Genomic DNA, 13,023 nt, shown 5'->3' on the forward strand with positions numbered 1-13,023 from the left:
TAAATAAATAAGGAAGACAGACAGACAGACAACAGAAAGAACAGTTTGCAAGCTGGGAGTGGTGGCACACACCTTTAACCCAAACAAAGACAGCCTATCTCTGTGAGTTCAACGTCAGCCTGGTCCTCAGAGTGATTTATTTCCAGGACAGCCAGTGCTATAGAGAGAGACTCTGTCTTTAAAGAAAGAAAGAAAGACAGAAAAACAGAAAGAGAGAGAGAGAGAGAGAGAGAGAGAGAGAGAGAGAGAGAGAGAAAAGAACAGTTTGCAAACTAATCAGACACTCCAATTACAAAATGAGAGCTATGTGTGCTCTGCATTAGAATACAGAAACAACGAAACACCTTCTCACTTTATAAGTGATGGTGAATAACACACACACACACAAACTCCACTACAAGGAGAGGAACAGGAAAATGTATCCACCATGACACACATCAGCACTGAGGGGAAACCTTACCAAGGATGTACCAGCATTCCCTAACTAGATTTCCTGGCTGCAATGACTCTCAATGAGGCAGCTCAGAACCCTACAACCACAGAAACGTGGTCGATTGAGTTCCTAAGGGCTTGCTATTATAACGCAAGTGAATTCCAGCATACATACAGCGTGACAACCCAAAGCAAGCACAAACCAACTGTTTTCTGTAAAGAATGAAAAGCAGCTATTAGCCAGCGTGAAGAATGCATTTGTTTGGATTCCTGGCATTTATTTATAACCCTGAGGCCGGGCAGTGGTGGCGTACGCCTGTAATCCCAGCACTTGGGAGGCAGAGGCAGGCGGATTTCTGAGTTCGAGGCCAGCCTGGTCTACAGAGTGAGTTCCAGGACAGCCAAGGCTAACAGAGAAACCCTGTCTCGAAAAACCAAAACAAAAAACAACAACAACAAAAAAAAAACAAACAAACAAACAAAAAACACCCTGAAAAATATGAGCTGCCTACCTTTTAGGCAAAAAGATCAATACTTTCTCACCTGTCAGTTAAGGCAAGCAGTAGCCTATGCTCAGTTAATCCAAGAAAGAGAACAAGTCTCCAACAGCTTCCCAAAGAGCAGCAGCAGAGTCCCTTGTCCAGGGTGCTAGTGAAACCTGCTTCAGAATCCATTACCACCCTGCAACGAACAGACTACAGCCCAACCACTGCAGAGCAATTCTGACTCCTGTTTATCCTCACATCCAGGTTTCTCCCGCCCTCAAAACAGAGCTGAGAACTCCCCAGCAGCCTTTTAAGAAATTTTTTTGTTCTTGAGTCACCATGGTTCTCCAGAAGAAAATGATAAAAGTTACAAATAATATGTGTCACAACTACCATATTAGACAGGCTCGTTGTGCACCTTATTCTGGAAAATGGGAGACTCCTTCTAATGTATGACTCAAGATCAGCTCTAGGATAATGATATGTGTGTAGAAATCCAGGACTTCATACATTAAAAAAATATATAAAAAGTTTTTTAAAAGAATATCTCAGGTTGGAGAGATGGCTCAGTGGTTAAGAGCACTAGCTGCCCTTTCAGAGGACCTGGGTTCAAAAGACAATCTCTGATCATTCCATTACTAATTTGTCGTTGTTTATGATCAAATGCTTCTGTTCTACCCACTGAGCAACACAGCCTTCAAACTATCTGCAAGTTGGCTTACGTCATCTTCACTGCTTAATGCTACCGGACTTAAGTTCTCTGCCATGGGGTGAGGTACACCTACATTCTAAATACCATGCAAAGCAGGAAACACAATGAAGGATGAGTCCTGCTTTCTCGAGTTCGTCTGTGAGAAGGGTTGCGTGGCATACGAGGCCGGGTTTGGAAAGGAGTGAATTGCTTTAACTCCACAAACCTCACGCTACTCTTTCCTCAACAAATCACGTGCATGTGTGTGCATGCCATTTTCGATCACCGCTCCAGAAGCTAACAAATAACATTATTATTTGCTAACTTTAAAATGCAAACCGATGTCCTCAGTTATAAACCGAACAGAATATTGTGGAAGCGGGGCGTTGGTAACATCAAGACTTTAATCTCCGTACTCAGGCCGCAGAGTAGGCCAGCCTAGTCCACAGAGCAAGTTCCAAGGCAGCCTGAGCTACAGAGAAACCCTGTCTGAGGGGGCGGGGACATGGGAGGGGTGGAGAGGAGGAGCGAGGGGAGTATACTGGACTGAATGGTAAAGCTACATTCATTACTCCTCACTTCTACCCACCCCGATCACAGAGGAATGAATGGTCAAGTACAAAAATCAACCTACCTATCTCACAGTCCTTCTCCCAGTGCATGGTGGGAACCCGATGTGTTTTGACGGATATAAATCCTATGAATGCACATGTATGTTACACAACTCTATAAACAGTAAAGCACCTTCGGTTGACACTGTGCTTCCAGATTTTGAAACACTGTCACATACACTGTGACACAGTGTTTACACAGAAGTCTGCACAATCTCTACAGAGCGAAGCACAGGGTGAAACACCCCGCCCCCGCCCCCGTAACCTACGGTCCTACAGGATTCTGTTTGCATCTTTATTCTGCTCTTTTGTTACACTGTAATTCTCTTTTGCCCCGCTCCTTAGCGATGTCTCATTCATCTTCCTAAACCCAAGCCGCGCAAAATCCAGACCAGCAAAGTACAACATAAACACCAGGCTTCTCCCTCCTCCTGCAAGACAGGTCAGGTGGGGCCTCAGTTCTGATCCTGACGTACACACCGCTACTCCTTCCCACACCCACACCCCCCTGCCACTTCTGATTTCCACAACCGATGAAGCTTGTTGCACAGGGTATGAATGTTTTGTTCCCCAGCAAAATTATCTACTACCCAACGCTTCCTCTTCATCTGCAACACTGACTCCCCCAATTCCTACTGCAGCCTAGGGTGCTGCAGACACCCCACAGAGCTGTGTCCACGAGGCCCATCGCCACCCACAGAGCCGCGCACCCCGGGCTCAGGCTCCGTACTTACCCCAGGAGGCAGCGATCACAGACGACGCCACGACTCCCCTTGCACACAGTATAAGCCAAGGGGTCGGAGCGGAAGAGCAGCTCCCCGGGGCGCAGTGAAGCCACAGCGCGCAGCCCATTTCCTCGGTCGGCAGTCGTGAACTTTTCCATCTTCAGTGCCTCCATCCTGCCTCAGATCCACACCTCAAACCAGAACAGCGCCCCTCAGCTTGAGTCTCGTGTTTTCTGACTGCGCGCCTGCGTCCTGCGCTTGCGTACACCAGGGGGCGGAGACGAGCGGGCAGCTCCTGTGAGCATGCGCAGGAGGACCTACTACTGCTGAGGGGGGCGGTGTATTTCGTACCGTATTTTATTCTACGCTTTTTTTTTCTTTTTCTTTATTTATTTTTATTTATTTATTTATTTATTTTGAGACGGAGTCTCACTATGTGTAACAAAGACTGGTCTGGAACTCTATTGACCAAGGAACCTCTCTATTTAGACCACGAACTCAGGATTCTGCCTGCCTCAGCCTCCTCAGTTCTTGAATTCAAGGTGCGCTCCACCATGCCCAGCATATTATGCAAATTTTAATGCAGAGTGAAAAAAATGATAAAGTGGTGGCACACACCTTTAAACTCAGCACTGGGGAGGCAAAGGCAGGAAGACCTCTGAGTTTAAGGCCAGCCTGGTCTACAGAGTGAGTTTCAGGACAGCCAAAGCTGTACAATAGAGAAACCCTGCCTCAAAAAAAAGTTATTAGGGCAGTGGTTTTATCTGTGTATTCACAGATAGAAAACTTCTTAGCATCTGTAGTTTTGAATCACACTTTCTGTATATGTATATGCCTATATTTTTTATAAACCATTTTAGAGTTACATTTGTTGAACCTTTTGAAAACATGTTGCAGTCAGGTCTTGAACACCGACACCCCTTGTTCTCTACCTCCTGTGTACTTGGGTTACGGGTATACAATTTACAATCAAAAGTGTAGTCATAGGACCCGGCTAGGAGTGTCAGCGTATCTGACCAGTTCTGTTTGCATCAGACTCGGCTGTTACCTGTATCACACCACAGAGATTTTTTTTAAAGACAGGGTATATTATGTATCTCTGGATGTCCTGGAACTCTCTGTAGATGAAGCTGGCCTTGAACTCACATAAATTCACCTGCCTCTGCCTAAGGACTGAGGATACTATCACACCTGCCCACCAAAAGATCTTTCACACACTTCTGCGTGCCTCCCAGCAACACCAGCAAATTTACAAGTTGAAGACTAGCCTCAGTAACAGAGAAGTTCTGCTTAAAACATCTTTTTCTATTAGTGGTTTCTTACTTGAGTCCAAATACTTTGTTGATTTGTGACCATACCTCACAGTGTTGCCCTGAAAACTCTCTGTGTAAAGCAGCCTGACTTGGAATTCACAGAGATCTGCCTGCCTCTACCTCTCTGCCCTGGCCCCGGCCCCGCCTCTGCCCCAATCCAGCCTCTGACTTTGACTCTGGTCTGCACCTGCCCCTGCCTCTGCCCCTTCCCGTAACTTTAATTTTTTTTTTGTTTTGGTTTTTGGTTTTTTTGTTTTTTTCGAGACAGGGTTTCTCTGTGTATCCCTGGCTATCCTGGAACTCACTTTGTAGACCAGGCTGGCCTCAGAAATCCGCCTGTCTCTGCTTCCCAAGTGCTGGGATTAAAGGCGTGTGCCACCACCGCCCGACTAACTTTAATTTTTTTAAGTCTATTTTTAATGATTTTTTAAAAATGTTTTAGCCTCTCTTGTAGCCCACCACCTACCAGAGGTAGTGGGAAAGAAAGGATACAGGGGAAGTGGACATGTCTAGAAATGGGCTTTTTTTTTTTTTTTTTTTTTTTTTTGAGTAAATCTTATGTTGTCAGGAAATCAGTAGTCTAGTTTATAGGAGTCTGTAATGGCCGGTGGTGTAAAGGTGGTGGTGCACATCTTTAATCCCAGCACTTGGGAGGCAGAGGCAGGCGGATTTCTGAGTTCGAGGCCAGCCTGGTCTACAGAGTGAGTTCCAGGACAGCCAGGGCTACACAGAGAAACCCTGTCTAGAAAAAAACAAAAAAACAAAACAAAAAAAAAGGAGTCAGTAATGAGAGCTCGGTCATAAACACTTTATGGATATATTAGTCACCTAGTTAGGTAGAGTCAGGATGGTAAATATGAAGCAGCAGCCGTGGTACTATCTACTGAGACAGTCAGGCCTCAGCCTACCCACGAGTCAGGAGACGCAGAGGGACCTCAGAGAAGCATTCCTTCAGGAGTCTGCCTTAGCCTTTCATCTGTGTCCACTTCAGGAAAACACTCCGTCACATGTTTCTGCCAGCAAAACACCATCCAACACAACTGACTTTCAAAAAAACCCTTAAGGCTCCACATTTCTCCATAAGAGAAATACTCTTATGAAAGTCAATTTATATTTTATTATTTATTATTATTATTATATTTATATTTTATTTTTGAGTTAGTGTGTGTCTGTGATATGTGCCCAAGTATGTGAGTGAATGTGTGCCTCCTTGTGGGCATAGAGCTTAGAAGACTGCTGTGAAGAGATTCTCTAACCACTTTTATGTGACTTGCAAAGCAAGCCTTTCACCGCCTGAACCATCTCACCAGCCTTTCCTCTCTCACTCAAGTGCATACCCACTGTCTTGTCATAACTTGGATTGCTTCATTGTGTTGTGCTCGGTGCTTGAAATAGAGCCAGGACTTTGTATGTCCTGAGCCCAATTTGTGATGAGGCATTCACTACAAATTCTTTAAAGTTACTGTGTGAGGTGTGTGTGTGTGTGTGTGTGTGTGTGTGTGTGTGTGTGTGTGTGTGTGACAGAGTTTCTCTGTATACCCTGGTTGTCCTGAAACTCTCTCTATAGACCAGGCTGGCCTCACACTCACAGAGATCCACCTACCTCTGCCTTCTGAGTTCTGGGATTGAAAGTGTGTGCCACCACAACCTGGGAAACTCCTTTAAACACAATGTTGAAAGGGAAACCCTGTCATCTCACCTCTAAAACTGTCTACATGTCTGCACCCTAGATCTGAGACAGAAGATTCCCCCATGATACCTCAACAACATGGCTGTATAAACAAGACCTGACCAGAGTCCAACAGACATGACAACACAGTTTATCCCACATCCAGTTTTTCACATTTGATGTGCTGTCTCTTCACATTCCAGCATTCACTTTTACACCCGAACCTGTATTCCCTGGTTTGGAGACTTTTTATGCTGCAGATTGAGCTCAGAGCCTTGTACATGCTGGGCACAGTTGCTTTACACATATTGACATGTCCAGCCCATGTATTCTTTTACTTACAAGTCTCATTACACCAGATAAATGAAAGGGAGGACCAAGTTCGTGGTACCTGGGTACATGTAGTGCATGAACATGCAAGAATATTATACTGCCATTAAAAGGAATGAAATTCTGAGCTGGTAAGATAACCCAGCAGGTGAAGTGCTTGCAGCCAATTCTGACCACCTTAATTGACACACCTAATTTTAAGAGAGAGAGAGAGACAGAGAGACAGAGAGAGAGACAGAGAGGAGAAAGAACCAACTTGCACAATTGGCCCTATGGAATTTACATAGTCTCTCTCTCACACACACACACAAATGAATAAATAAATATAATACAAAATATGTGATGAAATTCTAACACATGAAACATTAAAGGTAAACCTTGAAAACAAATAAGGTGAGATACATCAGATGCAAAAGAACAAATATGAAGAACCAGAGCAGACAAATGCACAGAGGCCTAGTACAATATAGACAAATGCACAGAGACAATATAGACAAATGCACAGAGGCCTAGCACTGGGATCGGGCTGGAATGGAGGGAGGGAAATCAGTAAGTGGGAATAGGGTTTCCATTTGAAAAAATGAAAAAGTTAGGGGAATTACACGGTGATACTGAAAGTATAATGATGATTAAAACACTAAATATTTGCCTGGCAAGATGACTCAGAGGGTCAAGGCACTTGCTGCCAAGAATGATCTGAAAGTTCAATCCAAGAGACCCACTGAGTACAAGAAAAGAGTCTAGTCTACTCTTGGAGCTTGACTTCTGACACCAAGTACTTGTGTGCATGCATGCACACATACATACACACAAATTTAATAGCCATATAAATGTAGTTTCTGAAGTTTATTTTGAAATTATATTTTAATTTTATTATGTTGTATACATATATATGATACATGTTTCCTTCCACTCTGGAATCCGGGGATCAAATTCACATTGTTTGATTTGTAAGGCAAGCCCTTTACCAGAAGATGATACATATTCTTGGTCCAAAAATATTAAATATTTGAGAGTTGGGGAGACGGCTCAGGTGATAAAGTGCCTTCCAAGTAAGCATGAAGACTTGAGTTCATATTCCTAATAGCCAATTAAAAGGAGCCAGGCACAGTTACACAGGCCAATGTTGGGAAAGAAGAAGCTGGTAGATCCCCATCCCCCCAAAATAAGGTGGGGAGATACTGAGGCAGATACCCACATTGACCTCGAGCCTGCCCAGAAACACACATGAGTACACATATCTATGTGCACATATGCACATGAACCTATACATACACCACACAGAAAGATACATAAATAAAAATATTCAAGAATCAATGCTTCCTTGCCCCTCTCTGACATTCTCACTTGCTCACTTTTAACGACCTACTGGGAATCCCTGGAGCATGGGATACTAAACCTCAGTTCCAATAAACCCTAATTGTAAATTTAATACACTATTTTATTAGCAAGAGGTAAATTAAACAGTGGCTATAAATGTTTAATATAGCATCAGCCAGCAATCTGAGTAATAAACCGAGTGAACAGTTAACCAAGAATTACTGAATTGTTTCAAAACTCTTTGACATGACTTACCAGGAAGCTAGAGATTTTTTTCTACAACGATGTAATGTATATTTACTGCACATGGAACTCAAAGTTCTTCACGTTCTAATACACTTACCATCCAGTTTTGGGGCTTGAGGGTCATCAATCATAGACATCACTTCAGGAGCGTGCGGATTTCAGTAACTGTTCTCTCTCCCTTTTTTTCTCTACTTTTTTAAAATTTAATTTACCTTTATTAATGTTGTGAGGAATATTTGCCTCCTATATGTCTGTGTGCCATGTGTGTGCAGAGCCTTCTAACTAAGACGCCTACCTTGTTGATGTTACAGGCGTGAGCCAATGCTCCTGTCTGCATCCTTTATCTTCTCAGAGCAAAATGATCAGTATTCCCCAAACAAAAGTAGTATTGAATGTGCCTGAAGGAGACTCATCCTGGAATATGAAGGCCGTTAGTTCTTTTCTTAGCCTTTCAGCGCCTCGAACCTATGTTCTTCTACCTTATGGCAGCTGTTTCCTTTTTCTACGTAAAACATTTTTTTTTTTTTGAAGCTGGACAATGTAGGCTTAGTTTTTTGGGTTTTTTTTTTTTTTGTGTGTGTGTGTGTGTGTTTTGTTTGTTTGTTTTTTTCAAGACAGGGTTTCTCTGTGTAGCCCTGGCTGTCCTGGAACTCACTCTGTAGACCAGGATGGCCTCGAATTCAGAAATCTGCCTGCCTCTGCCTCCCAAGTGCTGGGATTACAGGCTGGGATTACAGGCGTGCGCCGCCACTGCCCGGCTAGATTTTTTTTTCAAAACTTACTTTACTTGGGATTCTTTAACCCTTCAGCTTCCCTTCTAGTCCATCCAGCAGAGGGAGAGGGAGAGAAGGGTTACTAGGAAACAGGATATCAGCAGTCCAGTCTAATATATCAAACATGAATCAACAGCAGCAGTCCAGTCCAGTTGGCAAACCCCAAACCTGAATCACTGGCAGCAGCTCGAACCAGAAGAAACTGCAAGGCTCTGCTAAATCCACAGGAGTTGGTAGAAGTGTCCAGAAGTGTCCAGGGTACCACAGGATCTTCAGCATCTCTCTATGAAGCTGGAACAAGGAAGATCTGCAAAGACCAGCAGTGTTACGAGGCAAACCATGCAAGAGCATCATTCACTGTCTGTGGGTTCTTCTTACACTCTTTCCAAACATCATGTGTTCCTTCAAGTGTCTGCCTCAGCAAAACATCCTCTCATGTAAGCATCCTCTCATTAGACAGCTTCCAGAAAACATCACAAGACACAACTGAATCTCCAAAGAAACCAGAAATTTCCACTTAATGGCAGTAGTAGCACACTCTTTTAATCCGAGCACCTGGGATACAGAAGCAAGCCAGCCTGGACTACAGAGTGAGTTCCAGGATAGCCAGGGCTACACAGAGAAATCGTGTCTCGAATAAACAAAACAAAAACAAACAAACCAGAAAAACAAAGCAAAAAGAACTGATGAAGAGATGGTGTGGTGTTTTGAATAGTTTGGCTCACACAGACTCATATGTTTGAACGCTTGGCCCATAGGAAGTGGCATTATTATAAGGTGTGGTCTCATTGAAGAAAGTGTGTCACTGTGGAGACAGACTTTGAGGTTATATATTGTGGTGGTTTAAATATGCTTGGCCCGTTGAAGTAGCACTATTAGGAGGTGTGGCCTTGTATTAAGTGTGGCCTGTCACTATGGGGGTGGGCTTTGAGGTTTCCTCCTATGCTTAAGTTCCACCTGGTGCAGAAGAGGCCCTTTTGCTGGCTGCCTGCGAAAGTCAATCTTCTCTTGGCTGTCTTTGGATCAGGATGTAGAATTCTCATCTCTTCCAGTACCATGTTTGCCTGAACACTGCCATGCCGCTCACCATGATGATAATGAAGTAAATCTCTGAAATGGTAAGCTAGCTCCAATTAAATGTTTCCCTTTATAAGAGTTACCTTGGTCATGGTGTCCCTTCACAGCCATGGAAACAAACCCTAACTAAGACATCTATGCGCAAGTTACACTCAGTGAGAGTCTTCTGCTACCTGTGGATCAATATACAGAACTCTCAGTTCTGCCAGTACCATGTCGCTTGCGTGTTGCCATGCTTCCAATCATGATGATAATGGACTAAACCTCTGGAACTGTAAAGCCCCAATTACATGCTGTCCTTTCTAAGAGTTGTATGATCATGGTGTCTCTTGACTGCAATAAAACCCTACCTAAGACAAATGGAGAGATAACACAGTTGTTCAACCCTTGCCGTTCTTCCAGAGAACCTGAGTTCAGTTCCTAACACCCATAATAGGCAACTGCTGGCCTCCTAGAGAACCAGCATACATATAGCATATACTTAACAGACATATACACATGGATAAAAATAAAATCTTAAAAGGGTTGGTTGTAACAAAAAATATTTAGAAAACGACACTCAGTCCAGCTTGTTCCCAGGCAACCACCATTTTCCCGCTGCTCCAGCTCTGGACCAGCTCCAGCTATCTAGAAACACCAGCCCTGGCACCCACGAGACGACAGCATGGTGGCTGGCTCTGCCAATCCACCATGCTGTCTCCACAAAGCTCGGCTGAACCCCAGACAATATCTGCCATCCTCGCAGTACCTGGTAGAATGAAGAATCTTAATGTTTAAAGATTATCCAATGGATTTATATATTTGGAAATGCTCAAATAACAAGATGTTCACACAATTAGAAGTCTTACCCAATATCTAACCTTTAGATATAAATTGTTACCCAGGACTGCTTTTGACCCATCTGTCCTCCTCCATGGTTTCTGACTCTCCTCCTTTCTCCTCCCCTTCCTCTCCTTCTCTCCTCCGGACTCCTTACTCCGCCTACCTTTCATACAGCCCAATCACCTAGCCTTACTGCAAATGTAGCAGGAAAATATCCCGCTACAGTTGATAGTATGTGGTGGTTTGAATAAGATGGCCCCCATAGGCTCATGACTGAATGCTTCGTCATGAGGGAATGACATTACTTGAGAAGGATTAGGAGGCATGGCCATGTTGGAGAAAGGAGGGTTGGGCTTTGAGGTTTCAAAAGCCTAAGCCGGGTCCAATGGCTTTCCCTGTCTGCTGCCTCTGGTTCTAGATGTTGAACTCTCAGCTACCTCTCCAGCACCATGTCTTCCTGCATGCCACCATGATGAGAATGAACTAAACTTCTAAAACTGCAAGTCAGACCCAATTAAATGCTTTCTCTTAGAAGAGTTGCTGTGGTCATGGTGTCTCTACACAGCAATCAAACACTAAGACGTGGTGGAATCAAATTTCCCGAAGTTTAGAATTGTTGTTTGTCAAGAATTGTTGGTTGCTATGTAGACTTCTTGTGTAGACCATGCCTGCCAGGAACTTACAGAGATCCTCCAGCCTCTGCACCAAAAGTGCTGGATTAGAGCATGCCTTTTAAGGACTACATAATTCTTGATTGACACCAGGGCTAAGAATACTACAGTGGGAAACTGTAGTATTCCAGAGGGTGGTGATGTTGTTCATAGATTACTACCACAAGGCATAACTGAGTTAAGAAAGCTCAGGTAAGCCTGGTGTTGATCAAAAATTGATCAAAAAAAAAAAGAATCTATAGAAAAAAAGATTATAAAGATACTAGAAAGATTAATGTGGCAGAGATGAAATAATGTAAATTATATAGGTAAATTGTCACTGACTCTGGGTTGGCCTTGGTGGTATATCCCTTTAATCACAGTATTAGAATGGATGAGGTAGGTGGGTCTCCATGGGTTTGAGGTCAGCTCAGTTCTAGGCTAGCCAGGACTACTATAGTGAGATCTGACTCAAAAATCAAACAAACAAAATACAAAAGTGAAAGTAGTCAGGTACCAGCCAGTGGTGGCACACGCCTTTAATTCCAGCACTTGGGAGGCAGAGGCAGGCGGATTTCTGAGTTCGAGGCCAGCCTGGTCTACAGAGTGAGCTCCAGGACAGTCAGGAGAGAAAGCCTGTCACGAAAAACAAAAAAACAAAACAAAACAAAAAAAAGTAGTCAGGAATAGAGTCACCGCATCCCTGCCTGTATGTTAAAGTATCCTCAAGACTCCCTGTCCTGGGTCAGGCTGAACCCCAGGCTCTGTGACAAATATAAAAGAGAACAAATATCCAAGGATATTATAAACACTGTGCTCTAGAGAGCAACTCGAGTGCAGAGCATTTCCAAAAGAGCTAACTTGTCTATCATGATACAAAAATGGCAGCAGTGAGAGATAGAGATCAGAATGCTTGTCCATGTACAGAAGAACCCTCTGCCTGGAAAATCTCTTAACTACTAAAACTCCAGGACTGACTACTCCATCAGGGCTTCCCTGGTCATTTATGATGAGTGTCGTAAGTGCCTGGTCTAATCCTGCTACCTTTGCTCTCCCGATCAGAATGCTTCATATGCTCCCAGGTCGAAGATGCTTTACTCTCTACTACCTGCTGCTTGCTCTTGTACTTACTACATGCTCAATCCATTCAGCCACTCAAAATCAAATGTATAGCTGTGATAGATTACAGGTTCAGAGGTTCAGTCCATTATCATGAAGACATCTACACTGTTAAACAGTTCAGGACCTCTTGCCTAGGGATGGTGCTGCCCAAAGTGCCTTGGATCTGCCCACATAAATTAAGACAATACCCAATAGACAGCCCCCATCCACAGGCCAACCAAATACAATCCTTCATGGAGACTCTTTGCCCAGGTGATTCTATATGGTGTCATGTTGACAATTCTCTGTATTGTTCCAATTTTAGTATACGTGCTGCTGTATACTAAACACCATGTGCCGGATAACATGTGCACCATGTTGACAATTAAAATTAACCATAGCCAAACCATTGGCCCAGAGCCAAAAGTAAATGCAGAAATCAAAGCTTGATGTGTTGGGAGAATGAGGACATAAAAGGCATCACAGCACCTGAGCTACTCAGTGCCTGCCTCTAAGAAAGTACCTTTAAATTCCATGCCTTTAGGTCACGGACAATCCAGTTTCTGTTTTGGTTCTTCCTCTAGGGCCTCACACATTTGAGGCAATTGTTTCAAAACTGAGCCACATTTCTAACAAACCTTTTTGGTTTTTTTTGAGACATGGTTTCTCTGTGCACACGCAGCCTTGGCTGTCCTGGAATTTTCCCTGTAGAACAGCCTGGCCTCAAACTCACAGAGATCAGCCTGTTGGTGCCCTCCAAGCACTGGGATTAAAGGTG

The 13,023-nt window shown here is 43.7% G+C and overlaps 1 protein-coding gene across 1 annotated transcript in view; it reads right to left on the reverse strand.

The window, feature by feature from the left end:
• Positions 1 to 3,220, reverse strand: part of Smyd3 (SET and MYND domain containing 3) — a 533,841-nt gene extending 530,621 nt beyond the window's left edge. Inside the window, exon 1 of the mRNA XM_034520300.2 lies at positions 2,954 to 3,220. Coding sequence (XP_034376191.1) covers positions 2,954 to 3,117 — 164 coding nt within the window. The 5' untranslated portion in view covers positions 3,118 to 3,220. The remainder of the gene's footprint in view (positions 1 to 2,953) is intronic.
• Positions 3,221 to 13,023: the final 9,803 nt, after the last annotated feature.

This window comes from Arvicanthis niloticus, chromosome 16 (genome assembly GCF_011762505.2).
Source record: "Arvicanthis niloticus isolate mArvNil1 chromosome 16, mArvNil1.pat.X, whole genome shotgun sequence".
In the NCBI taxonomy this organism is placed as follows: Eukaryota; Metazoa; Chordata; class Mammalia; order Rodentia; family Muridae; genus Arvicanthis; species Arvicanthis niloticus.